Source organism: Amblyraja radiata, chromosome 8 (genome assembly GCF_010909765.2).
Source record: "Amblyraja radiata isolate CabotCenter1 chromosome 8, sAmbRad1.1.pri, whole genome shotgun sequence".
Taxonomy (NCBI): Eukaryota; Metazoa; Chordata; class Chondrichthyes; order Rajiformes; family Rajidae; genus Amblyraja; species Amblyraja radiata.
Window position 1 is genome coordinate 80,129,830 of NC_045963.1, and position 27,563 is coordinate 80,157,392.

The window sequence follows — 27,563 nt, forward strand, 5'->3', positions numbered from 1 at the left end:
TCAGATAACACAATGAAGCCAAACTCACACTCCAAAGACGCGCAGGTTTGTAGATTAATTGTCCCTGGTGCATGCAGGATGGTGCTAGTGTGCGGGGGATCGGTGGGCCTGTTTCTGCACTGTATCTCTAAACTAAACCTTGCCTTAAAATTAAATGTTGCAACAAGTCCAGGTTCAACTTGGACACCAGTGGCGTTTGTGTGAGAGCGAGGTGTACCAGCACGTCCAAGCTCAGCATCTCATCTTCTGACCACAGGACATGTACAGGTGGGCAGAGTTGTCTGCACCTCAGGGCATCATTAGCAGAGTAGGCAGACGTTTAGCCTCACACACTCCAATGACGTACTGGTTTGTAGTTTAATTGGCTTGGTATAAATGTAAAATCGTCCCTAGTGTGTGTAGGATAGTGTTAATGTGCTGGGATCGCTGGTCGGCACGGACCCGGTGGGCCGAAGGGCCTGTTTCCGCGCTGTATCTCTAAAACTAAAACAGCTCTTTCACAGAGAATGTCAGAGCTTTTCTCCTGTCTTGGTCCTAAATTGCTGACCCCTCGTAGAAATCTATCTTAGGGAAATCCACCTTCCAAGTAATTCCATTCTGGTTCTTCTTTGGATCCTTGTTCCTATCAGAATCATACTTTATTAGCCAAGTATGTTTTGCAACATACGAGGAATTTGATTTGTTGTAGTCATACCAATAAAAAGCAACAGGCCACACAAAATACATTTTAACATAAACATCCACCACAGTGACTCCTCCACATTCCTCACTGTGATGGAAGGTGAACAAACGTTCAATCTCTTCCCTTCTTTGTTCTCCCGCATTTGGGGGCCTCCAGCCCTCCCATTGACGGACGATCATGGTCCCGTAGCCGGCGATCGGGCCCTTTGTGTCGGGGTGAACAGCTCCTGCATCGGGGGGGGGGGATGTCAGCTCCCCCGTGCCGGGCGATCCATCCCCACACCGGGTCGGGGCTGGTCGAACCTCCTGCAACTTTGGAGCTTCCCGAGACTGCGAGCTCCTCGATGTTGAAATCTGCAGGCCGTAGTTGGAGCGTCGATCCCAGGCAAGGGATCGCAGGCTCCGATGGTTGGTCCACGCCCGCGGTGGGGCTCAAAGTCAGTCCTGAACAAGGCAGCCAGCTCCACGATGTTAGGCTGCAGAGCGACGAGATCCGATCCGGAAAACAATTGCATCTCTGGCAAGGTAAGAGATTGAAAAAAAGTTCCCCCGACCCCCACATAAAACAAAAGAGAACATTAACATAAATTTTTAAAAACACTAAAAAATAACAAAAAAGACACAGACTGTTGGCGAGGCTGCCATTGTTGAAGGCGCCACCCGGTGGAATATGAAGGTGTGGACTATAATTCATTACTGTCCCGCCCTATAAAATGTATGCAGACTAACGGATTAAAAATAAAACATTTTATTAAAAGCATTGCAAGTCACTTTTCTTAAGGCGTGAGTGTGATTTCGCAGCGGCACAGGTTGCATCAAACCACCAAACATTACATTTTCAGATTACAAAAAACATCAAAATTACCTGCACAATGGCACAGAATTGCCGTGGTTGAGTTGCAAATTGTTTTTATCAACCACATAACATGTTACAGGAACGGTACAAAAGCTAGTATCAAAAGTGTGGGCATACAAAATGTCGCCACCTTCCACTGTGTTGATGTCACACCAACACTGGAGGTGGCCATTGGGGTAAGCTGCTGCCTGGGGTGTGGAGTGGTGGTTCCACACAGGGTTGAGGTGGACTGACAGCAATGCCTTGCCATTTCCACTCTTGCTGAAGGGTTGAAGTGAATGAATAAGTTTATTGGCCAAGTATTCACATACAAGGAATTTGCCTTGGTGCTCTGCCCGCAAGTGACAACATGACATACAGTGACAGTTAGGAATGACACAAAAAACATTAAGTGTGAGTTAGTTCAAGTTTGTTTCTAATCCACACCTGTGCAATTCCCAGGGGGAGAAGAGAGGGGAGGATAGATCAGCCATGATTGAATGATGGGGGTAGACCTGATGGGCTGAATGGCCTAATTCTGCCCCATGAACATATGGGATTCTGGAGGAGAACTGGTTTTAAACTACACCTACATCAAATACGATTCTTGTTCACCGATTGTATAAGATCATGAGAGGAATAGATCGGGTAGATGCACAAAGTCTCTTGCCCAGAGTAGGGGAATCGAGGACCAGAGGACACAGGTGTAAGGTGAAGGGGAAAAGATTTAATAGGAATCTGAGGAGTAACCTTTTACACAGAGGGTGGTGGGTGTATGGAATGTGCTGCCAGAGGAGGTAGTTGAAGCTGGGACTATCCCAAAGTTTTGGAAACATGTGCATGGATAGGACAGGTTTGGAGGGATATGGGCCAAATGCGGGCAGGTGGGACTAGTGTAGCTGGGACGTGTTGGTCGGTGTGGGCAAGTTGGGTCGAAGGACCTGTTTGCACTCTATATTGCCCCTGTCCCACTTAGGAAACCTGAACGGAAACCTATGGAAACTTTGCGCCCCACCCAAGGTTTCCGTGCGGTTCCCGGAGGTTGCAGGTGGTTGCCGGAGGTTGCAGGTAGTGGAAGCAGGTAGGGAGACTGACAAAAACCTCTGGGAACCGCATGGAAACCTTGGGTGGGGCGCAGAGTCTCCAGAAGTTTCCGTTCAGGTTTCCTAAGTGGGACAAGGGGCATAAGACTGCAGGATTTAAGTGGGTGCTGTATTAATAGTCTTCAAGTCCATGGGAGCCAAGTGCATCATCTGGAACTGTCGGGCAAGGAGTAACTCTTAGACTCCCACCTCACGCCACTGTCTATCTTGAAATCCTCACAATACACAAGTTATTGGCTAACAATAGGTTATGGCACTAGCTGCTATTCAAAAGTTTAAATTATTTTTATCCCACACACCTCTGGTCAACATGAATTGGACCAGTGCAGAAGTTGAATTAAAATTGTTATAACATTGAAAGTAAACAGCACTTGACTGCGTAAAGAGCTTTAAAACAAAGTTAATTGCAAGTATATGCCTATGTACTTCACAGGTATGAGATTTCTTTTCCCCCCCAAATCAAATAGGAATGTACAAATGCAAAAACAATTGTCAGAGTTGAATACTGAGGAGCTGCAATGTGGTGGTTGGTTCACTGGGTGTATCCAAGCTGGCGTGCTTTCCCGCGATGAGATCTTCATCAATGCCACTTGCAATCTTCAGCCTGAAACACAAAATGCCACACAAGGAATGACTGCAGATGACGCGATGCGTACCCTGTAAACAAGTGTGGATTTCGAGACCTCAGTGTTACATTTGTCAAAGCACACAGCAGTTATAAATATCCCAGACACTGTGACTGGGTGTAGAGTGACAAACATTATTCACATGTTATCCAGCCGGTCGCAAGAGGAAGTGTTGATAAACTGACCCCCACACTGTTTACCACTTGCAGAGCAGCTGTGAAAGTCAGTGTTCAAGAAGGAACTGCAAACGCCTCCGTTGCCATGCTGTGAGAACGGAGAGGTTGAGAAAAACATTTTTCACAGAGTGGTGAATCTCTGGAACTCTCTGCCACAGAGGGTAGTTGAGGCCAGTTCATTGGCTATATTTAAGAGGGAGTTAGATGTGGCCCCTTGTGGCTAAAGGGATCAGGGGGTATGGAGAGAAGGCAGGTACAGGATACTGAGTTGGATGATCAGACTGATAGGGGGTGGCGGGGAGAAGGAAGGAAAAAGGAGGAGGAGGAGCCCGGGGGCTGAGGGATGGGAGGAGACAGCAAGGGCTAACAAAATTGGGAGAATTCAATGTTCATGCCTGCAGGATGCAGACTCCCCAAGCGGAATATGAGGTGCTGTTCCTCCAATTTCCGGTGTTGCTCACTCTGGCCATGGAGGAGACCCAGGACAGAGGGGTCAGACGGGGAATGGGAGGGGGATTTGAAGTGCTGAACCAGGTAGGTTCTTGTGGACCGAGCGGAGGTGTTCGGCGAAACGGTCGCCCAACCTCTGCTTAGTCTCACCGATATAGATCAGCTGACATCTAGAGCAGCGGATGCAATAGATGAGGTTGGAGGAGATACAGGTGAACCTCTGTCGCACCTGGAACGACTGCTTGGGTCCTTGAATGGAGTCCTTAAATGCTTACTTTCATTGACTGATGAACAATGAACACCCAGGCCTCGTTATACTCCCCCTTTTCTGAGCATTTGCTTTGGAGGAAGACATTTTACTTGGGCCTTTTCAGTGTTTGAAACAAGTAGTTGAGAAAGCTTTAGAGTGATAGAGCGTGGAAACAGGCCCTTCGGCCCAACTTGCCTGCCCCGACCAACATGACCCACCTACCTGCGTTTGGCTCAGATCCCTCTAAACCTGTCCTATCCATGTCTAAATGTTTCTTTGCTTTGCACACTATCAGATAAACCGATCGGTTAATGCTGTAGAAAAGGACACAAAGTGCTGGAGAACACAGATAGGTGATATTGTGGGGAAAGTATGGGCTGTGACCCTGAACGTCACCTATCCATGTTCTCCACAGATGCTGCCTGACCCGCTGAGTTACTCCAGCACTCTGAAACGTCACCTATCCATGTTCTCCACAGATGCTGCCTGACTCGCTGAGTTACTCCAGCACTCTGAAACGTCACCTATCCATGTTCTCCACAGATGCTGCCTGACCTGCTGAGTTACTCCAGCACTCTGTGAAACGTCACCTATCCATGTTCTCCACAGATGCTGCCTGACCCGCTGAGTTACTCCAGCACTCTGTGAAACGTCACCTATCCATGTTCTCCACAGATGCTGCCTGACCCGCTGAGTTACTCCAGCACTCTGTGAAACGTCACCTATCCATGTTCTCCACAGATGCTGCCTGACCCGCTGAGTTACTCCAGCACTCTGTGAAACGTCACCTATCCATGTTCTCCACAGATGCTGCCTGACCCGCTGAGTTACTCCAGCATTCTGTGAAACGTCACCTATCCATGTTCTCCACAGATGCTGCCTGACTCGCTGAGTTACTCCAGCACTCTGAAACGTCACCTATCCATGTTCTCCACAGATGCTGCCTGACCTGCTGAGTTACTCCAGCACTCTGTGAAACGTCACCTATCCATGTTCTCCACAGATGCTGCCTGACCTGCTGAGTTACTCCAGCACTCTGTGAAACGTCACCTATCCATGTTCTCCACAGATGCTGCCTGACCTGCTGAGTTACTCCAGCACTCTGTGAAACGTCACCTATCCATGTTCTCCACAGATGCTGCCTGACCCGCTGAGTTACTCCAGCATTCTGTGAAACGTCACCTATCCATGTTCTCCACAGATGCTGCCTGACTCGCTGAGTTACTCCAGCATTCTGTGAAACGTCACCTATCCATGTTCTCCACAGATGCTGCCTGACCCACTGAGTTACTCCAGCACGCTGTGAAACGTCACCTATCCATAACCCCTGACACCCGTAATATATCGTGTGCAAGAAGGAACTGCAGATGCTGGAAAATCGAAGGTAGACAAAATTGCTGGAGAAACTCAGCGGGTGCAGCAGCATCTATGGAGCGAAGGAAATAGGCAACGTTTCGGGCCGAAACCCTTATGGGTTTCGGCCCGAAACGTTACCTATTTCCTTCCGGGTTTTGGCCTGAAACGTTCCCCATTTCCTTCGCTCCATAGATGCTGCTGCACCCGCTGAGTTTCTCCAGCAATTTCTGTGTACACCCGTAATTTATCAACTGACTCTACAACTGTCTACGGCGATGAACTCCAGACATTCACCACCCCATACAGTCCGTTCAAACACACATACAATAGATAGAGCAAGGAGGAAATTTGACACGTCATCCATAAAACTAGTCGCCTTCCCCGGCTTTCAAAGAATACATTTGCAATTGATTACACTTCCATTTTGTGGTCAGCTCACTGCTCTGTGCTGCCCTCCAGTGGCATTTACTTGTACGTAAAAGCCAAGTCTTTTTAGACCAAGGGATATGAGTGGCGCTGAATTTAAAATGCCTTCTTACTTTGGGCAATTACTGAGAAGGGACTAGGGCTCCATTTAATCATCACCCTGGAGATCACAACACGCTATCATGTATCTATACACTAACTGGCTTGAATGTAATCATTGTATTGTCTTTCCGCTGACTGGTTAGCACGCAACAGTTCGCTGGATGTTTTCAAGAGAGAGTGGGCCTGTCCCACTTAAGAGACTGCCAGGGACTAGTTTTACCTACAGCACCTGGCGACAACCTACAACAAAAATTGTCGCCACTGGCACTGAAAAATTTTCAACATGTTGAAAAATTTAGCTCCTAGGGCTAACAAAATCAAGGGATATGGGGAGAAAGCAGGAACGGGGATGATCAGCCATGATCATATTAGAAACATAGAAATTAGGTGCAGGAGTAGGCCATTCGGCCCTTCGAGTCTGCACCGCCATTCAATATGATCATGGCTGATCATCCAACTCAGTATCCCGTACCTGCCTTCTCTCCATACCCTCTGATCCCCTTAGCCACATCTAACTCCCTCTTAAATATAGCCAATGAACTGGCCTCGACTACCCTCTGTGGCAGGGAGTTCCAGAGATTCACCACTCTCTGTGTGAAAAAAGTTCTTCTCATCTCGGTTTTAAAGGATTTCCCCCTTATCCTTAAGCTGTGACCCCTTGTCCTGGACTTCCCCAACATCGGGAGCAATCTTCCTGCATCTAGCCTGTCCAACCCCTTAAGAATTTTATAAGTTTCTATAAGATCCCCTCTCAATCTCCTAAATTCTAGAGAGTATAAACCAAGTCTATCCAGTCTTTCTTCATAAGACAGTCCTGGCATCCCAGGAATCAGTATTGAATGGCAGTGCTGGCTCGAAGGGCCGAATGGCCTACTCCTGCACCTGTTTTTCTATGTTTCTAATAGCTGACAATACACATGACAATAAAGTGAATTGGTAGTGTGCACGACCTCTTTGGACAAACAGGATATCTGTTCCTAATCTCATGGAGGCAGTGCAGCGTAGGTTCACGAGATTGATCCCTGGGATGGCAGGACTGTCACATGAGGAAAGATTGAAAAGACTAGGCTTGTATTCACTGGAGTTTAGAAGGATGAGGGGGAGGTATCTTATAGAAACATATAAAATTATAAAAGGACTGGACAAGCAGGAAAAATGTTCCCAATGTTGGGCGAGTCCAGAACCAGGGGCCACAGTCTTAGAATAAAGGGGAGGTCATTTAAGACTGAGGTGAGAAAAAACTTTTTCACCCAGAGAGTTGTGAATTTGTGGAATTCCCTGCCACAGAGGGCAGTGGAGGCCAAATAACTGGATGGATTTAAGAGAGAGTTAGATAGAGCTCTAGGGGCTAGTGGAGTTAAGGGATATGTGGAGAAGGCAGGCACGGGTTATTGATAGGGGACGATCAGCCATGATCACATTGAATGGCGGTGCTGGCTCGAAGGGCCGAATGGCCTCCTCCTGCACCCATTTTCTATGTTTCTATAAGTGGACAGATTGAACACGTTGCACAATTTGGGCCACATTGAGTGTGTAGTTGGTGGTTCATTTACCAGTGATAGCTGCCTCTCCACACCGTCCGCCTCCAGTTCCAGTTGCTTGGCCTGCAGGTCATCTTTGACCATGCTCATGGCCGTGAGGATGGACGAGTACAGGTGGGCGGCATGTCCGTTCAGCCTCTTCGATTGTCTTGCGATCAACTGCAGCGTCTCCCTGAGGACTGACATCACAACAGAAATTAGCAGCAATCACACCAGCAGTCCGACCCAGGCATGGAAATGGCGATCAAAACATGGGGGGGGGGGATGGACACACACAATGCACACGCGCGCACACACAAACACGCAAGGCTTTGGCCGTGGGCCCTGTGCACGGCAACATCAGGAGCGGTGTACAGAGAAGGTTCACCAGACTGATTCCTGGGATGTCAGGACTTTCATATGAAGAAAGACTGGATAGACTCGGCTTGTACTCGCTAGAATTTAGAAGATTGAGGGGGGATCTTACAGAAACTTACAAAATTCTTAAGAGGTTGGACAGGCTAGATGCAGGAAGATTGTTCCCAATGATGGGGAAGTCCAGGACAAGGGGTCACAGTTTAAGGATAAAGGGGAAACCCTTTAGGACATAGATGAGAAAATATTTTTTTACACAGCGAGTGGCGAATCTGTGGAATTCTCTGCCACAGAAGGTAGTTGAGGCCAGTTCATTGGCTATATTTAAGAGGGAGTTAGATGTGGCCCTTGTGGCTAAAGGGATCAGGGGGTATGGAGAGAAGGCAGGTACAGGATACTGAGTTGGATGATCAGCCATGATCATATTGAATGGCGGTGCAGGTTCGAAGGGCCGAACGGCCTACTCCTGCACCTATCTTCTATGTTTCTATGAGCTGTCCCGGTTGGTGACCGACTCCGAACTCCAGCAACAGCAGCTTCGTCAGTCCCGAATCGTGGGGCTTGAATCAGCCCGTTCGCGGGGCCTTTCATCGCCCGGCGGGGGCTTCAACATCGGGAGCCTCGATCGCCATGACGCAGCAGTTTGATTGTAAGCCGCGCCGGGCGCTGAAAGGCTCTACGAACGGGCCGATTCAGCCCTTAGAAAGCGGCTGATGAAGTCCGGATTACAAAACATGGGGGGGGGGGGATTGTCCCCCACCTCTCAAAGCAGGGTGGGGGGGGGGGGGGGGGACGTGTCCCTACTGTACCCCCCAAGGATTTCCGCCCATGGTCTAACCAGAGTTATGGAGTCGAGGGTTAGGAGAATTTACAAGAATGATCCCAGGAATGAGTGGGTTAGACGGTTGACCTTTTTGGAACTTACACAATCATGAAAGGCATTGATGGAGAGGATGTTTCCACTGCTGGGAGAGTCTAGGAGCAGAGGTCACAGCCTCAGAATTAAAGGGCGCTCTTTTGGAAAGGAGGTGAGGAGGAACTTCTTTAGTCAGAGAGTGGTGAATCTGTGGAACTCATTGCCTGTGGAGGCCACAAGGCAGTGGATATTTTTAAGGCAGAGATAGACAAATTTTTGATTAGAACGGGTGTCAATGGTTATGGGGAGAAGGCAGAATGGGGTTCGGAGGCAGAGATAGATCAACCGTGATTGAATGGCGGAGTGCACTCGATGGGCCGAATGGTCTAATTCTACTCCTATAACTTGTGAACCTGTCTCTATCGCCATGAAACATCATCAAGAGCAGATTACAAATATCATTCATTCATGTTAGGAATTGTTTGATTGATTTATTGAAAGATACAGCACGGGAACAGGCCCTACGGCCCACCGAGTCCGTGCCGACCATCGATCACCCGTCCACACTGGTTCTACACGATCCCACTTTCTTATCCACTCCCTGGGCACCAGGGGCAATTTACAGAGGGCCGATTAAATCCTCGCGTCTTTGGAGTGTGGGAGGAAACCGGAGCACCCGGAGAAAACCCACGCTGTCACGGGGAGAACGTGCAAGCGCCCGTGGTCAGGATTGTACCCGGGTCTCTCTGGTCTCTGGCACTGTGAGGCAGCAACTCTACCGCAGCGCCAACGTGTCGCCCATAATCCCCTCAATAACTACAATAAAATGGGGGGGGGGGAAGAGGATGGCCATTTTTTTTACCTTTGAGAAATAAGTCTGTATGGTGGTGGGGGACAAGTCTGCGAATCCCCCCCCCCCCGCCCCCCGCAACTGTCCCCCATTTTATTTTCAGTCCTTTGTATTTTAGAGATTCTGAAAGTAAACAAAAAATGCTGGAGAAACTCAGCGGGTGCAGCAGCATCTATGGAGCGAAGGAAATAGGCAACGTTTCAGGCTGAAACCCTTCTTCAGACTGATGTAGGGTGGGGGGGGGGGTGGGTTAAGATGGTAGAAAGTAAAAGGAGTGGCCCGAGGGCTGAGGGAAAGCTGAGAAGGGGAGGAGACAGCAAGGGCTACCGGAAATTGGTGAATTCAATGTTTATGCCGCTAGGGTGCAGACTGCCCAAGTGGAATATGAGGAGCTGCTCCTCCAATTTCCGGTGGGACTCACTCTGGCCATGGAGGAGGGCCAGGACAGCGAGGTCGGATTCGGAATGGGAGGGGGAGTTGAAGTGCTGAGCCACCGGGAGATCAGGTTGGTAAATGCGGACCGAGCGGAGCTGTTGGGCAAAACTGATCGCCATGCCTACGCTTGGTCTCACCGATGTAGAGATTCTGAAATCTCAGCGGCATTCTCGAACAACATTCCAGCAGCATCATTCCCACAAAACACAGCAGACATTCTTGTGGAATAAAAGGTCGCGGTGTGTACATCAATCAGGCGACATTGATCAACAATTTATACCCGACTTGTTAAATAACCGAACACTCTATTGAACAAATAAATGTTGTGATCCAATGTGGAGGCCAAGTCAGTGGATATTTTTTACGGCAGAGATATTTAGATTCTTGATCAGTACGGGTGTCAGGGGTCACGGGGAGAAGGCAGGAGAATGGGGTTAGGAGGGAGAGATAGATCAGCCAGGATTGAATGGTGGAGTAGACTCGATGGACTGAATGGCCTAATTCTGTTCACTTATGATTCACGTATGTTATCTATTAGCTTATAGACTCGTGTGTGGTTAGGAGTCCAAGTACACCTTGCTCACACGATACGAGTTTGCCAACAGTCATAACACACCACAAAAGTGACGAGTGGAAAGGAGTTTAGAAGGATGAGAGGGAATCTCATTGTAACATATAAGATTGTTAAGGGCTTGGACACGCTAGAGGCAGGAAACATGTTCCCGATGTTGGGGGAGACTAGAACCAGGGGCCACAGTTTAAGAATAAGGAGTGAGCCATTTAGAACGGAGACAAGGAAACACTTTTTCTCACAGAGTGGTGAGTCTGTGGAATTCTTTGCCTCAGAGGGCGGTGGAGGCCGGTTCTCTGGATACTTTCAAGAGAAAGCTAGATGGGGCTCTTAAAAATAGCGGAGTCAGGGGATATGGGGAAAAGGCAGGAACGGGGTACTGATTGTGGATGATCAGCCATGATCACATTGAATGGCGGTGCTGGCTCGAAGGGCCGAATGGCCTACTCCTGCTGTCTATTGTCTATTGATTGGGGAATGTGCAAGGATTGGGGGGGGGGGGGAGTCAGTCTCAGTCTACCCCACGACAGAAGGGGGAGGAGTTGTACAGTTTGATAGCCACAGGGAAGAAGGATCTCCTGTGGCATCTTGGTGGGACCAGTCAGTTGCTGAAGTTGCTCCTCAGGTTGACCAGTGTGTCACGGAAGGGGTTCCCGCTCTGCTACAGACCCGTGACTATACCTGGGGTGGTGTCCACCACTGATTTCAGCAGGATTTCTCCAGATTTCAACACAGAATCGGTTAGCTCTTGGTGTTCCTTCACATCATTCTTAAACGCCTGCAAACAGAATACACCAGAAACGCTCACATTTGTCGTAGATAATCATTTACATTTATTTCTGGGGGGGGGGAAAAAAAATCATACCACCAGCAACGCAGGGTTAAAACTCAAAACTATTATTGAAGTCAAGGAGTGTCGAGAGTTTTATTGCTACATGTTCCAAGGCAGAAGGATTAAATTCTTGCTTGCAGCAGCACGACACTGCACTCCGTAATAAACAACAAGAACCATTCAATATGTACATAACATACGTACAGACGTCATTCAGTGAAAGGACATCATATAAACTCATCCACACAGAGTGCTGGAGTAACTCAGTGGGTCAGGCAGCACCAAGGCAGATTTTTGCCTCCACCACAGTGAGGAGGTGCTTGGAGGATACACTGTGGTGGTGTTAATTTGTGTTTATTGTTGTTTATTATTGTATGATTGTATGTATGACTGCAGGCACGAAATTTCGTTCAGACCGTAAGGTCTGAATGACAATAAAGGTATTCAATTCAATTCAATTCAATCTGGCAGCCACGGTTTAAGAATAAGGGCTAAGCCATTTAGAATGGAGACGAGGAAACATTTTTTCTCACAGAGAGTGGTGAGGCTGTGGAATTCTCTGCCTCAGAGGGCGGTGGAGGCCGGTTCTCTGGATACTTTCAAGAGAGAACTAGATAGGGCTCTTAAAAATAGCGGAGTCAGGGGATATGGGGAGAAGGCAGGAACGGGGTACTGATTGGGGATGATCAGCCATGATCACATTAAATGGTGGTGCTCGCTCGAAGGGCCGAATGTCCTACTCCTGCACCTATTGTCTATCTGTGGAGAACATGGATAGGTGATGTTTCACAGAGTGCTGGAGTAACTCAGCGGGTGCAGCAGCAGCTATGGAGCTAAGGAAATAGGCAACGTTTCGGGCCGAAACCCTTCCGGGTTTTGGCCCGAAACGTTGCCTATTTCCAGAAGGGTTTCGGCCCGAAACGTTGCCTATTTCCTTAGCTCCACAGATGCTGCTGCACCATAACTCAGCGGGTCAGGCAGCATCTGTGGGGAACATGGATAGGTGACGTTTCACAGAGTGCTGGAGTAACTCAGCGGGTCAGGCAGCATCTGTGGAGAACATGGATAGGTGACGTTTCACAGAGTGCTGGAGTAACTCAGTAGGTCAGGCAGCATCTGTGGAGAACATGGATAGGTGACGTTTCACAGAGTGCTGGAGTAACTCAGTAGGTCAGGCAGCATCTGTGGAGAGAAGGAATGGGTGACGTTTCGGGTCGAGACCCTCCTTCAGACTTAGAGTCAGGGGGGAGGGAAAGGAGAGATATAGACGATGATATAGTGAGATATAGAACGAAAGATATGCAAAGAAGTAACGATGACAAAGGAGACAGGCCATTGTTGGCTGTGGTTGAGGTGAAAACCTGTTGCAGACAATGAGACTCAACAAGACGTTCTTTTAGGCAGGAGAATGGGGTTAGGAGGGAGAGATAGATCAGCCGTGATTGAATGGCAGAGTATGGACTTGATGGGCCGAACGGCCTAATTCTACTACTATCACTTATGACAAGACGCTGGTAGGACTAGGGTGGGGGAGGGGATGGAGAGACAGGGTTACTTGAAGTTAGAGAAGTCAATGTTCATACCGCTGGGGTGTAGGCTGCCCAAGGGAAATATGAGGTGCTGTTCCTGCAACTGTGACAGACAGACTCACCGTGCAGATATCGAGAGAGGACTTGATGCTGCCCATGTCGGGCAGCGGTGGGACCCAGTTGTCCATGGTCTCTGCCACCGTGTACAGCCACTGCACCATCTCCTCCAGCTTGCCACCAAACTCCTGTATCGTACAACAGACAATAGACAATAGTTGCAGGAGCAGGCCATTCGGCCCTTCCATCCAGCACCGCCATTCAATGTGATCACGGCTGATCATCCCCAATCAGTACCCCGTTCCTGCCTTCTCCCCATATCCCCTGACTCCGCTATCTTTAAGACCTCTGTCCAACTCTCTTTTGAAAGCATCCAGAGAACCGGCCTCCACCGCCCTCTGAGGCAAAGAACACACAGGGAAGCTAAACGCTCCACACATCCACACTAAAAACAAACTGCTGGAGACAGCGGGAGGCATCTGCGGAGAATCATTCAGCTCCAGACCCTTCAGAGAGACTGAAGATAGACACAGAATGCTGGAGTAACACAGCGGGACAGGCAACATCTCTGGAGAGAAAGAGAGCCGACTTCAGAGAGACTGGCTCTTTCTACCAGAATGCCATTCCTGTTTCTCTCCCTCCACGCCCGCTGCCCGTCCTCTCGTGTATTTACACCGTTTTCTGATTTTAGATCTACTACCCGTGAATTAGACAATAGGCAATAGGTGCAGGAGTAGGCCACTCGGCCCTTCGAGCCAGCACCGCCATTTAATGTGATCATGGCTGATCATCCCCAATCAGTACCCCGTTCCTGCCTACTCCCCATATCCCCTGACTCCGCTATCTTTAAGAGCCCTATCTAGCTCTCTCTTGAAAGTATCCAGAGAACCGGCCTCCACCGCCCTCTGAGGCAGAAAATCCCACAGACTCACAACTCTCTGTGTTGAAAAGTGTTTCCTCGTCTCCGTTCCAAATGGCTTACCCCTTATTCTTAAACTGTGGCCCCTGGTTCTGGACTCCCCCAACATCAGGGGATGTTGGGAAGTCCAGAATTGTCCTTATTGTATTAGTGTGCGGGGATCACTGGTCGGCACGGACTAGGTGGGCCGAAGGGCATGTTTCTGTGCTGTATCTCTAAACTAAAGAGTTCTGTGACACACTCCCCTTTTTGTCCACCCACCCTCCAATCAAACCCTCCTCACCTGTATCCACCCATCACTCGCTCGCCTTTGTCTGGCCATCCAAGGACCCAAGCAGTCTTTCCAGGTGTGACAGAGGTTCTCCTCCAACCTCATCTATTGCATCCACTGCTCTAGGTTTCAACTGCTCTACATCGGTGAGACTAAGTGTAGGCTTGGCGATCGCTTCGACCAACACCTCCGCACAGTCCGCAATAACCAACCTGATCTCCCGGTGGCTCAGCACTTCAACTCCCCCTCCCATTCCCCATCTGACCTCTCTGTCCTGGGTCTCTGCCATGGCCAGAGTGAGTCCCACCGTAAATTGGAGGAGCAGCACCTCATATTTCGCTTGGTTAGTTTACACCCCAGCGGTATGAACATGGACTTCTCCAATTTCAGGTAGTCCCTGCTTTCTCCCTCCTTCCCCTCCCCTCCCGAGCTCTCCCACAGCCCACTGTCTCCGCCTCTTCCTTTCTTTTCCCCGCCCCCACCCCGACATCAGTCTGAAGAAGGGTCTCCACCCGAAACGTCGCCTATTCCTTCGCTCCATTGATGCTGCCTCACCTGCTGAGTTTCTCCAGCATTTTTTGTCTACCTTCAATTTTTCCAGCATCTGCAGTTCCTTCTTAATCATTTTGTCTGGCCTCCACTCTTTTCCAGCTCCACCCCCCCCCCTCAGTTTAGTTTATTGTCACGTGTACCGAGGTACAGTGAAAAGCTTTTTTGTTGCGCGCTAACCAGTCAGCGGAAAGACAATACATGATTACAATCGAGCCGTCCACAGTGTACAGATACATGATAAGGGAATAACGTTTAGTGCAAGGTAAAGCCAGCAAAGTCCGATCAAGGATAGTCCGAGGGTCACCAATGAGGTAGATAGTAGTTCAGCGCTGCTCTCTGGTTGTGGTGGGATGGTTCAGTTGCCTGATAACAGCTGGGAAGAAAGAGGTGGATAGAAGTTCAGATGTGTAGGGAGGAACTGCAGATGCCGGTTTAAACAAAATGCTGGAGTAACTCAGCGGGACAGGCAGCGTCTCTGGAGAGAAGGAATGGGTGACGTTTTGGGTCGAGACCCTTCTTAAGACTGGTTCAGGATAAGGGAAACGAGAGATATAGACGGTGATGTGGAGAGATAAAGAACAATGAATGATAGGAGTTCAGGACCTGTCTCTAGTTAGGGTTGGATGGTTCAGCTGCCTGCTGACAGCTGTGTAGACATGATGGTGGTAGTGGTTAAATGTTTAAGAAGGAACTGCAGATGCTGGAAAATCAAAGGTGAACAAAAGTGCTGGAGAAACTCAGCGGGTGCAGCAGCATCTATGGAGCGAAGGAAATAGGCAACGTTTCGGGCCGAAACCCTTTTTTCAGACCCAATCTGATGGAAGGGTTTCGGCCCAAAACGTTGCCTATTTCATTCGGTGGCGGTGGTTACCTGGATGTGTGTGAGGAGTCCGTCATTGTTGAAGCTGTCGTGGTTGAGTGGAGGTAGGTGGTGGTCAGGGTCATAGCGGGGCCAGTGTCCGAGCTTGCGGATGAAGTCAGTGGCCCTCCGTAGCTCCACGATGGTATCGTCACTGGTCAGGCAGCGCTGGACGCTGGTGGACTGCGTGCCGAGCCGGTGGTAGAGCTGGCCCCGGTCGCCGGCGATGGTGGTGTGGGGATGGGGGAGGGAGCGCTGGTCGTCCCCCTCCTCCACGTCCCCGTCCCGCAGTCTGGCCGTCTGGGGGCCAGACTCGTCTAGACGAGCGGACAGGCCGTGGATCTGCCGGGCCAGATCGTCCAGTTGGCCGAGCCGGCGGGGGAGGTGCAGGAACTCCGGCTCGCTGTCCGATTCCGCGGTGGCGGGCAAGGCGCCGCCGGAGAGGTCGCTGGATGGCGGCCGCAGGGAGAACTCTTCACTCGAGTCCTTGGAGAGGAACCCGGAGTCGGTGACGGAGTTGCCCAGCGTGCAGTCGGAGGTGATGGTGCTGGTGAACGGGCTGTCGGCTAGCTGCGTCCGAGACTCCTCGCCACGCCGCGGGCCGGACCCGGGCGCTGCCGGCAGGGGGCTGGAGGAGAGGCGGGGAGCGGGCACCGCCAGCTTGGCCAAGAGCCAGCTCTGGTCAGCCAGTTGGCCGCTGCAGCCCGGCTCAGCGGGAGAGGACGAGTGGCTTCGAGCGGTCAGTGTGTGGTCAGCGGACATGGAGCCGTCCTCCAGCACTTCAGACACATCCAAACACGACAGCTCCGCGCAGAGATCCTCACTGCCCAACACGTCCCTGGAGTTGAAGCTGAGGGGCCGTAACGGGTAGGTGAAGTCCAGCAGGGCTTGGTACTCCTCATCGGGGTCCCAGTCGGGCAGCGAGCGGTCCCGCACTGCTTTAAAGTAGTCGGGCATTCTGCCCGCCCAGTACTCGGAGATACAGGGCAGCTGGCGTGTCCGTAACTCAGTGGCCTGGTCAGCGTGGCGGCAGGGCGTCACGCCACGAGTGTCCAGGGTGGTCTTCCCCTTGGGCAGCAGCAGGGAGAGGGGGTCCAGACTGGGGCCGAGGCCGAGCTGCCGGGAGAGGGTGGGGGGCGGGTCCAGGCTGGGGCAGTGCCGGGCAGAGGAGAGGGACCACTGCCTGCTTGACCACTCGCCATGGATGCTGTTGCCGGCAGCAGCGGGCAGGCTGTTGCGTCTGGGCACCGTGCCGCCCAGCGGGCCCACCGCGGGGCAGTGAGCTCGGGCCGCTGGCGGGGGGGAGAAGGTCCGGCACGTGTTGCTGGTCGGGGAGTCGGTGCCATCGGCGCTAGGGCGTAGCGTTGGTACCCACGACAAATTGCCCGTAGGGGCAGTGTAACAGTACTTGCCCTCCTGCATACCAACACCCTGCAAGATTCACACAACACACAGCAGCATCATTATTATAGTCTCAGCGTTAGATCAGTATTATACTCAGCACAGAAAATATACATCACTAACACAAAACACACATGCTCATAGAAACATAGACAATAGGTGCAGGAGTAGGCCATTCGGCCCTTCGAGCCTGCACCGCCATTCAATATGATCATGGCTGATCATCCAACTCAGTATCCTGTACCTGCCTTCTCTCCATACCCCCTGATCCCTTTAGCCACAAGGGCCACATCTAACTCCCTCTTAAACATAGAAACATAGAAACATAGAAAGTAGGTGCGAGAGTAGACCACCAGGTCCGTCGAGCCCGCACCGCCATTCGCTCATGGCTGAACACTAAACAGACACACTTACCCACAAACAGTAGACACAAGACACAGAACACAAGACACTACCCTCCCCTTTATACCGCTATCACCCCTCTCCACCCCAAGAACCGCGTGATCTCCTGGGGGAGGCAAAAAACCGGATAAAAACCCAGGTCCAATTCGGGAAAAAAATCCGGGAAATTCCTCTCCGACCCCAATCCAGGCGATCGACACTTGTCCAGGAGATCACTCAGGTCTACTATACTAACCATACCTAGGTCCATATCCCTGCCCTCTCCCCGTAGCCCCTTATCCCCTTGGCAGCTAAAAAACCATCTATTTTAGACTTAAATATATTGAACGTTTCTGCTTCCACTGCTCCCTGGGGCAGTGAATTCCATAAATTAACCACCCTCTGGGTGAAGAAGTTCTTCCTCATCTCAGTTTTAAAAGAGCCCCCCCTTATTCTGCAACTATGTCCCCTAGTTCTAGTTTCCCCAATCATTGGGAACATCCTCGGTGCATCCACCCGATCAAGGCCCCTCACGATCTTATATGTTTCAATGAGATCGCCTCTCATTCTTCTAAACTCCAAAGAGTAGAGTTCCAGCCTACTTAACCTTTCCTCATATGTCAATCCCCTCATTGCAGGAATTAATCTTGTAAACCTTCGCTGCACTGCCTCCAGGGCTAGTACATCCTTTCTTAAGTATGGACCCCAGAACTGTACACAGTATTCCAAATGTGGTCTCACTAATACTGTGTACAGCTGCAGCAAGACCTCCGTGTTTTTATACTCAATCCCCCTAGCAATAAAGGCCAAAACTCCATTGGCCTTCCTGATTGCTTGCTGCACCTGCATACTAACTTTTAGTGATTCATGTACTAATACCCCTAGATCCCTTTGCGTTGCATTACAACGCAGCTCCTCCTCATTTAGAAAATAACTTGCCCTATCATTTTTTTTCCCCCAAAGTGAATGACTTCACATTTATTAGTATTAAATTTCATCTGCCAAGTTGTTGCCCACTCACCTAGCTTATCTATATCCTTTTGCAGACTCTTCCTACCTCCTCATCCCCTACTTTTCCTCCCATTTTTGTATCGTCCGCAAATTTTGATATATTACACTTGGTTCCCTCCTCCAAATCATTTATATAAATTGTGAACAACTGGGGTCCCAGCACCGACCCTTGCGGAACCCCGCTAGTTACCGGTTGCCATCCCGAGTATGAACCATTTATCCCCACTCTCTGCTTCCTATTTGTTAGCCAATCCTCTACCCATGCTAATATATTACCCCCAATCCCATAATTTTTTATTTTTAGCAATAGTCTCTTATGTGGCACCTTGTCAAAAGCCTTTTGGAAGTCCAAGTATACCACATCCACCGGTTCCCCTTTATCCACCCGGGTTGTTACTTCCTCAAAGAATTCAAGCAGATTCGTTAAACAGGACTTCCCCTTCACAAAACCATGCTGGTTCTGTCCGATGAAGTCATGTTTATCCAAATATAGCCAATGAACTGGCCTCAACTACCTTCTGTGGCAGAGAATTCCACAGATTCACCACTCTCTATGTAAAAGTACTCATTACTGATAGGAGCAGAATTAAGGGGCTGTCCCACTTGTGCGACCTAATTGGCGAGTTTAGAAGAGTTTAGGAGAGTGAAAAAATGTCATGTTATATAGACAATAGGTGCAGGAGTAAGCCATTCGGCCCTTCGAGCCAGCACCGCCATTCAATGTGATCATGGTTGATCATCCCCAATCAGTACCCCGTTCCTGCCTTCTTCCCATATCCCCCTGACTCCACTATTTTTAAGAGCCCTATCTTGCTCTCTTGAAAGCATCCAGAGAACCTGCCTCCACCGCCTCCTGAGGCAGCGAATTCCACAAACCTCCTTAAAGACCTCCTTCGACTATGTAGAAGACCAGCTACGACTAGCTTCGGGAAAATTGGACACCGAATAGTGGAGATTGAAGACGACCTCCTTCAACCTCCCTTCGACTATGGTGAAGACTATCTACGACTACCCTAGATTACCTACGACTAACATGCCGATCTACTACGACTAAACCTACGAGTAAAAAAAGTATCGATTTTTTCCCCATGGCGACCTTTTTTTACTCGCGGGCATTTTTTAACGTTGAAAAATATGCCGCGACCTAGCTGAGGCTTCGAGTACGCGGAGACCACTCTCGAGCATGAAGGAGAGTTACGGAGACCTGCTACAACCTCGTGTCGACCATGCTGCGAGTATGAGTCGAGGGCAAACTCGCCAATTAGGTCGCCCAAGTGGGACAGGCCCTTCAGCCCATCAAGTCTACTCCGCCATTCAATCATGGCTGATCTATCTCTCCTTCCTAACCCCATTCTCCTGCCTTCTCCCCGTGACCTTTGACACCTGGGTGTCGGCATAATATACAGGGCGTCACGGTGGCACAGCGGTAGAGTTGCTGCCTCACAGCACCAGAGACCCGGGTTTCATCCCGACCACGGGCGCTGTTTGTACGGAGTTTGCACGTTCTCCCCGTGACCTGTGTGGGTTTTTCTCCGAGATCTTTGTTTTCCTCCCACACTCCAAAGACGTGCAGGTTTGGAGGTTAATTGGCTTTGATAAACATTGTCCCTAGTGTGTGTCGGATAGTGATAGTGTGCGTGGATCGCTGGTCGTTGCGGACTCGGTGGGATGAAGGGCCTGTTTCCGCGCTGTATCTCTAAAGTGTAGAAGAAAAGTCTTTTTTTTTAAATTTTAAATCAGCATTTCAGGCCAGTTTCTTTCTCAAAAAAAAAAAGCCAGACCCATACAGGCCATTCGGCCCAACTCATCCATGCCACTCGCCCCCATTTGTTCTGGACGTTCTGGATGGTAAATGCAACATTTTTTATAAAGAGCAAATTACTCTCCAAATTAAATAGCAACCAGCTATGGTGGGATTTTGGTCCTTAAATTCAACAGATATCTTTGTTTTCTATTGGGATGAATTTAATGACTTAAAAAACCCCAACTATATTACATACAGTACAGACACACACACATATACACATATATACACACACACACATATATACACACACATATACACATATATACACACAGAAACACACACATATATATACACACACACAAACACACACACATAAACATATATATATACGCACACACATATACACAGAAACACACACATATACATACACACACACACACACTATACACACACATGTACACACACACATATATATACACTACACTCACACACAATACACACATATGTACACACACTACACACGCACACTATACACACACTACACACTATACACACACACACAAACTATACGCACACACACACTATACACACACACATTATACACACACGCATATATATATATACACACTACACACACACACAATACACCCACACTACACACACACACATGTACACACGCACACTATACACACACATGTACACACACTATACACACACGCATATATATACACTACACACACAATACACCCACACTACACACATGTACACACACACACTATACACACACACACGTATACACACACAGACAGACACACACACAGTATTTCTCACCCGTGGTCTAGACGTTACACTATAGTTGGACATGGGTGCGGGGCGACAGTCCAGTGATCATTTACAGCTTTCCCCCAGTGGATGTGGGGTGTGGTTGCGCACAGTGTGATGTGGACATCGCTCCTTGCTCCAGCTTCTCGTCATTCAAGCACCGCGCCACTCGCCCTCAGTCTTTCACAGTCGAAGGAATTCACTTATTTCTTGGAGATAAATCAAAGGTGTTAGAAAACAGTGACAGTGTTTCTATTCCAGTGGTCAGTGACTGTCCGTCCGGTGGCCAGTGATTCTGTCCATGGTCAGTGACGCTGGGGGCGGGCTGGTGACCAGGGGAGAGGAGAGGTGGGCGGCTGTGTGCAGGTGCAGCCCAGACTGGGGATTGATGGGACGGGAGAAGGGGGTGGTGAACCGGCCGGTGAGTTGCTGGCACCTTCGGTTGCCAGGCACAGATTAGCCGGAGCCGACACACACGTACACACTCACTCGCACACACTCAGCTTCCTCCTGCTCCCGCGGTGAGGATTATCTCGCCCCTACATCAGTAACTCAGTGGATTCATGCACACCTGAGTAACTGCTGACAAAAGATTCTTCTGTTGTGAGGAGCAACACAATGGACTTCCCTCTCCAGTAGACAAGCTGGGACTTGCCTGGGCCAGGACTTCAGGTAATCAGGAGGGGTGGTGGGGGGTGGGACAGAGCTGATCCATTTATACTTAAGCTCCAAATTCCACCTGTAATTAGACCCAAAGCAAACAATCCTCATCCAAATAAAGACTAAAAGCTTCCTTTACACGTTGTCATTCAATCTCCTCTCCCCCTTGGTCAAAGGTAATCAGGTTATAGAACTGGACAAGCAGCAGCCAGCCCGAGAACATAGCACATAGAACAGTACCGGCCCTTCGGCCCACAATGTCCACGCCCAAGATGATGCCGTTAACGGTCCCAGAACACTAATGCAATAATCAAGAAAGCTCATCCGCGCCTCTACTTCCTGAGAAGATTACGGAGAGTCGGTTTGTCAAGGAGGACTCTCTCTAACTTCTACAGGTGCACAGTAGAGAGCATGCTGACCGGTTGCATCGTGGCTTGGTTCGGCAATTTGAGCGCCCTGGAGAGGAAAAGACTACAAAAAGTAGTAAACACTGCCCAGTCCATCATCGGCTCTGACCTCCCTTCCATCGAGGGGATTTATCGCAGTCGCTGCCTCAAAAAGGCTGGCAGTATCATCAAAGACCCACACCATCCTGGCCACACACTCATCTCCCTGCTTCCTTCAGGTAGAAGGTACAGGAGCCTGAAGACTGCAACAACCAGGTTCAGGAATAGCTACTTCCCCACAGCCATCAGGCTATTAAACCTGGCTCAGACAAAACTCTGAACATTAATAGCCCATTATCTGTTATTTGCACTTTATCAGTTTATTTATTCATGTGTGTATATATTTATATTATGGTATATGGACACACTGATCTGTTTTGTAGTCAATGCCGACTATGTTCTGTTGTGCTGAAGCAAAGCAAGAATTTCATTGTCCTATCAGGGACACATGACAACAAACTCACTTGAACTTGAACTTGAACTAAACTCATCCCTGCCTGCACATGATCCATATCCCTCGATATCCATGCGTCTATCTAAAAGCCTCTAAACCACCACTATCGTATCTGCCTCCACCCCCACCCCTGGCAGCACGTTCCAGGCACCCACCACCCTCTGTGTAAAAAACCTGCCCCCCCACACATCTCCTTTAAACTTTACCCCTCTCACCTTAAAGCTCTCTGGTATTTCATATTTCCATTCTGGGAAACCCTTAAAGATAGCAGAGTCAGGGGATATGGGGAGAAGGCAGGAACGGGGTACTGATTGGGGATGATCAGCCATGACCACATTGAATGGCGGTGCTGGCTCGAAGGGCCAAATGGCCTACTCCTGCACCTATTGTCTATTGAAAACAATTCTGACTATTGACCCACAAGATGTGAGTTTACTAAAGACACAGAGTGCTGGAGTAACTCAGCGGGTCAGGCAGCATCTGTGGAGAACGTGGATAGGTGACTTTTCACAGAGTGCTGGAGTAACTCAGCGGGTCAGGCAGCATCTGTGGAGAACATGGATAGGTGACGTTTCACAGAGTGCTGGAGTAACTCAGCGGGACAGGCAGCATCTGTGGAGAACATGGATAGGTGACGTTTCACAGAGTGCTGGAGTAACTCAGCGGGACAGACAGCATCTGTGTAGAACATGGATAGGTGACATTTCACAGAGTGCTGGAGTAACTCAGCGGGTCAGGCAGCATCTGTGGAGAACATGGATAGGTGACGTTTCACAGAGTGCTGGAGTAACTCAGCGGGTCAGGCAGCATCTCTGGAGAGAAGGGATGGGTGATTTTTCGGGTCGAGACCTTTCTTCAGACTGAAAGCCAGGGGAGAGGGAGACACAGAGACAAGGAAGTGTAAGGTGTGAAAACGACACATCAAAGGAGAGGCATGTTCAGTGCAGTGTGGTTTGCCAGCTGGAAGGTGCGTTGTGTGCCGCCACTGCCTGTGCCAGGCCCGGCTCCTACCTGGTTAGAGCAGATCCACGGGCTGTTGTCCACCCTTCACAGGTGGGGATGCCCATGGTGCCACTGGTCCATGCCAGGGCTTCAATGACACCACACGCCACACAGACATTCCAGGGTGCACATCAACAGTGCCGCAGCAGCAGCACCACCCCCTGGGGTCAGACTCTGCCTCTGGGGGAGGGGACAGGCGGTGGGTGGATACAGAGGTGAGGAGGTTGGTGACCGGGCAGTGTTAGCAACGTGGCAATGGCTGTGAGCTAGTGGCAGTGAGTGGTGGAGACCACAGACTTGTAGCACCCCCACCCCCACCCCCGCCAACACTTAGCCCCCCCCTCATTGTGACGTCATTTCCATCACGATGCCACACGGACCTGGTTGGCCGTGCCAACGGAAGGATTGTGTGTCGGGGCTTTGGCCACATCCGGCCCTGGGTCTCCGCGGCTAGGAGACGGCCTCTTCCCGTCGGCACTCACTCTCCGCAGATCCCACTGCTTCATCACAAAGGAGGCTGGCAGCACCTTGACCGAGCTCCACCAACGCACGGCCGCACCCAGGTACCAATAGACAATAGGGGAAGGAGGAGGCCATTCGGCCGTTCGAGCCAGCACCGCCATTCAATGTGATCATGGCTGATCATCCCCAATCAGTACCCCGTTCCTGCCCTCTCCCCATATCCCTTGACTCCGCTATCTTTAAGATCTCTATCTAGCTCTCTCGAAAGTATCCAGAGAACCGGCCTCCACCGCCCTCTGAGGCAGAGAATTCCACAGACTCACAACTCTCTGGGTGAAAAAGTGTTTCCTCATCTCAGTTCTAAATGGTTTACCCCTTATTCTGAAACTGTGGCCCCTGGTTCTGGACCCCCAACATCGGGAACATGTTTCCTGCCTCTAGCATGTCCAAGCCCTTAATAATCTTCTATGTTTCAATAAGATGCCCTCTCATCCTTCTAAACTCCAGAGTGTACAAGCCCAGTCGCTCAATTCTCTCAGCATTTGACAGTCCCACCATCCTGGGAATTAACCTGGTGAACCTACGCTGCACTCCCTCAATAAGCGAGCTTGGTATTCCGAAAAACGCAAGGAATCAAGGGATTTGTCAAAGGTCACTCGCGATAAACACTCGCGGCAACCGTGTCACCGCGTGCACACAGACCTGCGCCACATCCGCAGTCAGGATCGAACCCGGGTCCCCGGCGACGCAAGCACTGCCGAACCGCCAGTGGGCCGTCCCCGGGAGGGGGACAGGGAAGGCCCAGCTGCAACTCAACAGCGCCCGCAGCGCCGGAGACCCAGGCCTGACCCCGACCACGGACGGAACGCAAGTCTGCACACACGCAGCAGCACAGCCACCCAGAATGTTTATCGCGAGTGGCCCGTGTCCTGGGCATGTGCAGTCGGAATACCGAACTCACTTATAGCAAGAACGTCCTTCCTCAAATTTGGAGACCAAAACTGTACACAATACCAAAGATTATAGAGCGGAGACTACAGGTGTGGTCTCACTAGAGCCCTGGACAACTGCACAAGGACCTCTTTGCTCCTATATTCGACTCCTCTTGTGATGAAGGCCAACATGCCACTAGCTTTCTTCACTGCCTGCCGTACCTGCACCAGTGGCCGGGGTCAGAGGGTCTGGGGGCTAGTGTCCAGGGTCTGGGGGCCAGTGGCCAGGGTCTCGTGTCCAGTGTCTGGGGTCTGGTGTCGTGTCTGGTGTCTGGGGTCTGGCGTCCAGTGTCTGGTGTCTGGGGTCCAGTGTCTGGTGTCCAGGGTCCGGGGGCCAGTGGCTGGGGTCTGGTGTCCAGGGGCTAGTGTTCAGTGGCTAGTGGCCAAGGTCCAGTGTCTGGGGTCCAGTGTCTGAGGTCCAGTGTCTGAGGGCTAGTGTCTGGTGTCTAGGGTCCAGTGTCTGGGGGCTAGTGTCCAGGGTCCGGGGGCCAGTGGCTGGGGTCTGGTGTCCAGTGTCCGGGGGCTAGTGTTCAGTGGCTAGTGTCTGGGGTCCAGTGTCTGGTGTCTAGTGTCTGGTGTCCAGTGTCTGGGGTTTGGTGTCCGGTGTCCAGTGGCCGGGGTCCGCGGGCGGGCGGGGTGGGGGCGGGGACCGCACTCACCGTCCTGTCCCGGTTCCTCGCCGCTCCCCGCCGCCTCCAGCTCCAGCTGTGGGTCCCGGCTCCGGCCGCGGCCTCCACTACTCGCCGCTCCCCGCTGCTCCAGCTCCCGGCCCCGGCCCCGGCCTCTCCGCCCCAGCCCAGACTCCAGCCTCCAGCCCCCAGACCCCGGCCCAGCCCCCAGGCCCCAGGCTTCTCCCCCTCTCTCCCCGCCCCGGGCCGGTGTGACGACAGCGGGCTGCGCCGTCTACAATCTCCCCGCAAATAAATAAACTCTGTGTAAAAACTCAGCGACGATCAGCAAAGACAAAGTAAACTCCCCGCCCCGCCCCGCCCCCAGTGTGTGTGTGTGTCTGTTCATCCAATGTTACAGCCTAGAGTGTCAGCACCACACAATGGCCACTGGGTTAGTTATAGGCCTGTCCCACTAAATGGGGCTGTCCCACTTGGGCGACCTATTTGGCGAGTTTAGAAGAATTTGAAAAAATGACATGTAGAAGATCTCCTTCGACCTCCCTCGACTATGATGAAGACCAGCTTCGACTAGCTATTATGACTAACTTCGGGAAAATTGGAAACCCGAATAGTGGAGAGTGAAGACGACCTCCTTCGACCTGCCTTCGACTATGATGAAGACTATAGAAACATAGACAATAGGTGCAGGAGTAGGCCATTCGGCCCTTCGAGCCTGCACCGCCATTCAATAGGATTATGGCTGATCATCCAACTCAGTATCCTGTACCTGCTTTCTCTCCATACCCCCTGATCCCCTTAGCCACAAGGGCCACATCTAACTCCCTCTTAAATATAGCCAATGAACTGGCCTCAACTACCTTCTGTGGCAGAGAATTCCACAGATTCACCACTCTCTGTGTAAAAAATGAAATTCTCATCTCGGTCCTAAAAGACTTCCTTTCCACTTCCCCAAAGTGGATAACCTCACATTTATCCACATTATACTGCATCTGCCATACATTTGCCCACTCACCCAACCTATCCAAGTCACCTTATCCTTAAACTGTGCCCCCTTGTTCTGGACTTCCCCAACATCGGGAATAATCTTCCTGCACCTAGCCTGTCCAACCCCTTAAGAATTTTGTAAGTTTCTATAAGATCCCTCCTCAATCTTCTAAATTCTAGCGTGTACAAGCCGAGTCTATCCAGTCTTTCTTCATATGAAAGTCCTGCCATCCCAGGAATCAGTCTGGTGAACCTTCTCTTGTATGGCAAGAATGTCTTTCCTCAGATTAGGAAACCAAAACTGTACACAATACTCCAGGTGTGGTCTCACCAAGACCCTGTACAATTGCAGTAGAACCTCCCTGCTCTTATACTCAAACCCTTTTGCTATGAATACTAACATACCATTCGCTTTCTTCACTGCCTGCTGCACCTGCATGCCTACTTTCAAAGACTGGTGAATCCCCTTTTCCTAATCGGCCACCATTCAGATAATAGTCTACTTTCCTGTTTTTGCCACCAAAGTGGATAACCTCACATTTATCCACATTATACTGCATCTGCCATACATTTGCCCACTCACCCAACCTATCCAAGTCACCTTGCAGCCTCCTAGCATCCTCCTCACAGCTAACACTGCCCCCCAGCTTAGTGTCATCCGCAAACTTGGAGATGTTGCATTCAATTCCCTAATCCAGATCATTAATATATATTGTAAATAGCTGGGGTCCCAGCACTGAGCCTTGCGGTACCCCACTAGTCACTGCCTGCCATTCTGAAAAGGACCCGTTTACTTCTACTCTTTGCTTCCTGTCTGCCAGCCAATTCTCTATCCACATCTACCACTACCTTCGACTACCCTCGATTACCTACGACTAACATGCCGACCTACTACTACTAAACCTACGAGTAAAAATAAATATTTTTTCCCCATGGCG

General features: G+C 50.3%; 1 protein-coding gene across 1 annotated transcript; it reads right to left on the minus strand.

Annotated features, from left to right (window-relative positions):
* Positions 1–1,413: 1,413 nt before the first annotated feature.
* cep68 (centrosomal protein 68) lies at positions 1,414–25,785 on the minus strand. Its single transcript, XM_033026333.1, has 7 exons — positions 25,669–25,785; positions 21,003–21,202; positions 15,644–17,062; positions 13,096–13,218; positions 11,294–11,390; positions 7,559–7,725; positions 1,414–3,223 (listed from the first exon to the last, which is right to left on the minus strand). Exons 2-7 carry the CDS (start codon positions 21,033–21,035, stop codon positions 3,200–3,202), a joined length of 1,863 nt encoding a protein of 620 aa, XP_032882224.1. The 5' UTR covers positions 21,036–21,202; positions 25,669–25,785; the 3' UTR covers positions 1,414–3,199.
* Positions 25,786–27,563: the final 1,778 nt, after the last annotated feature.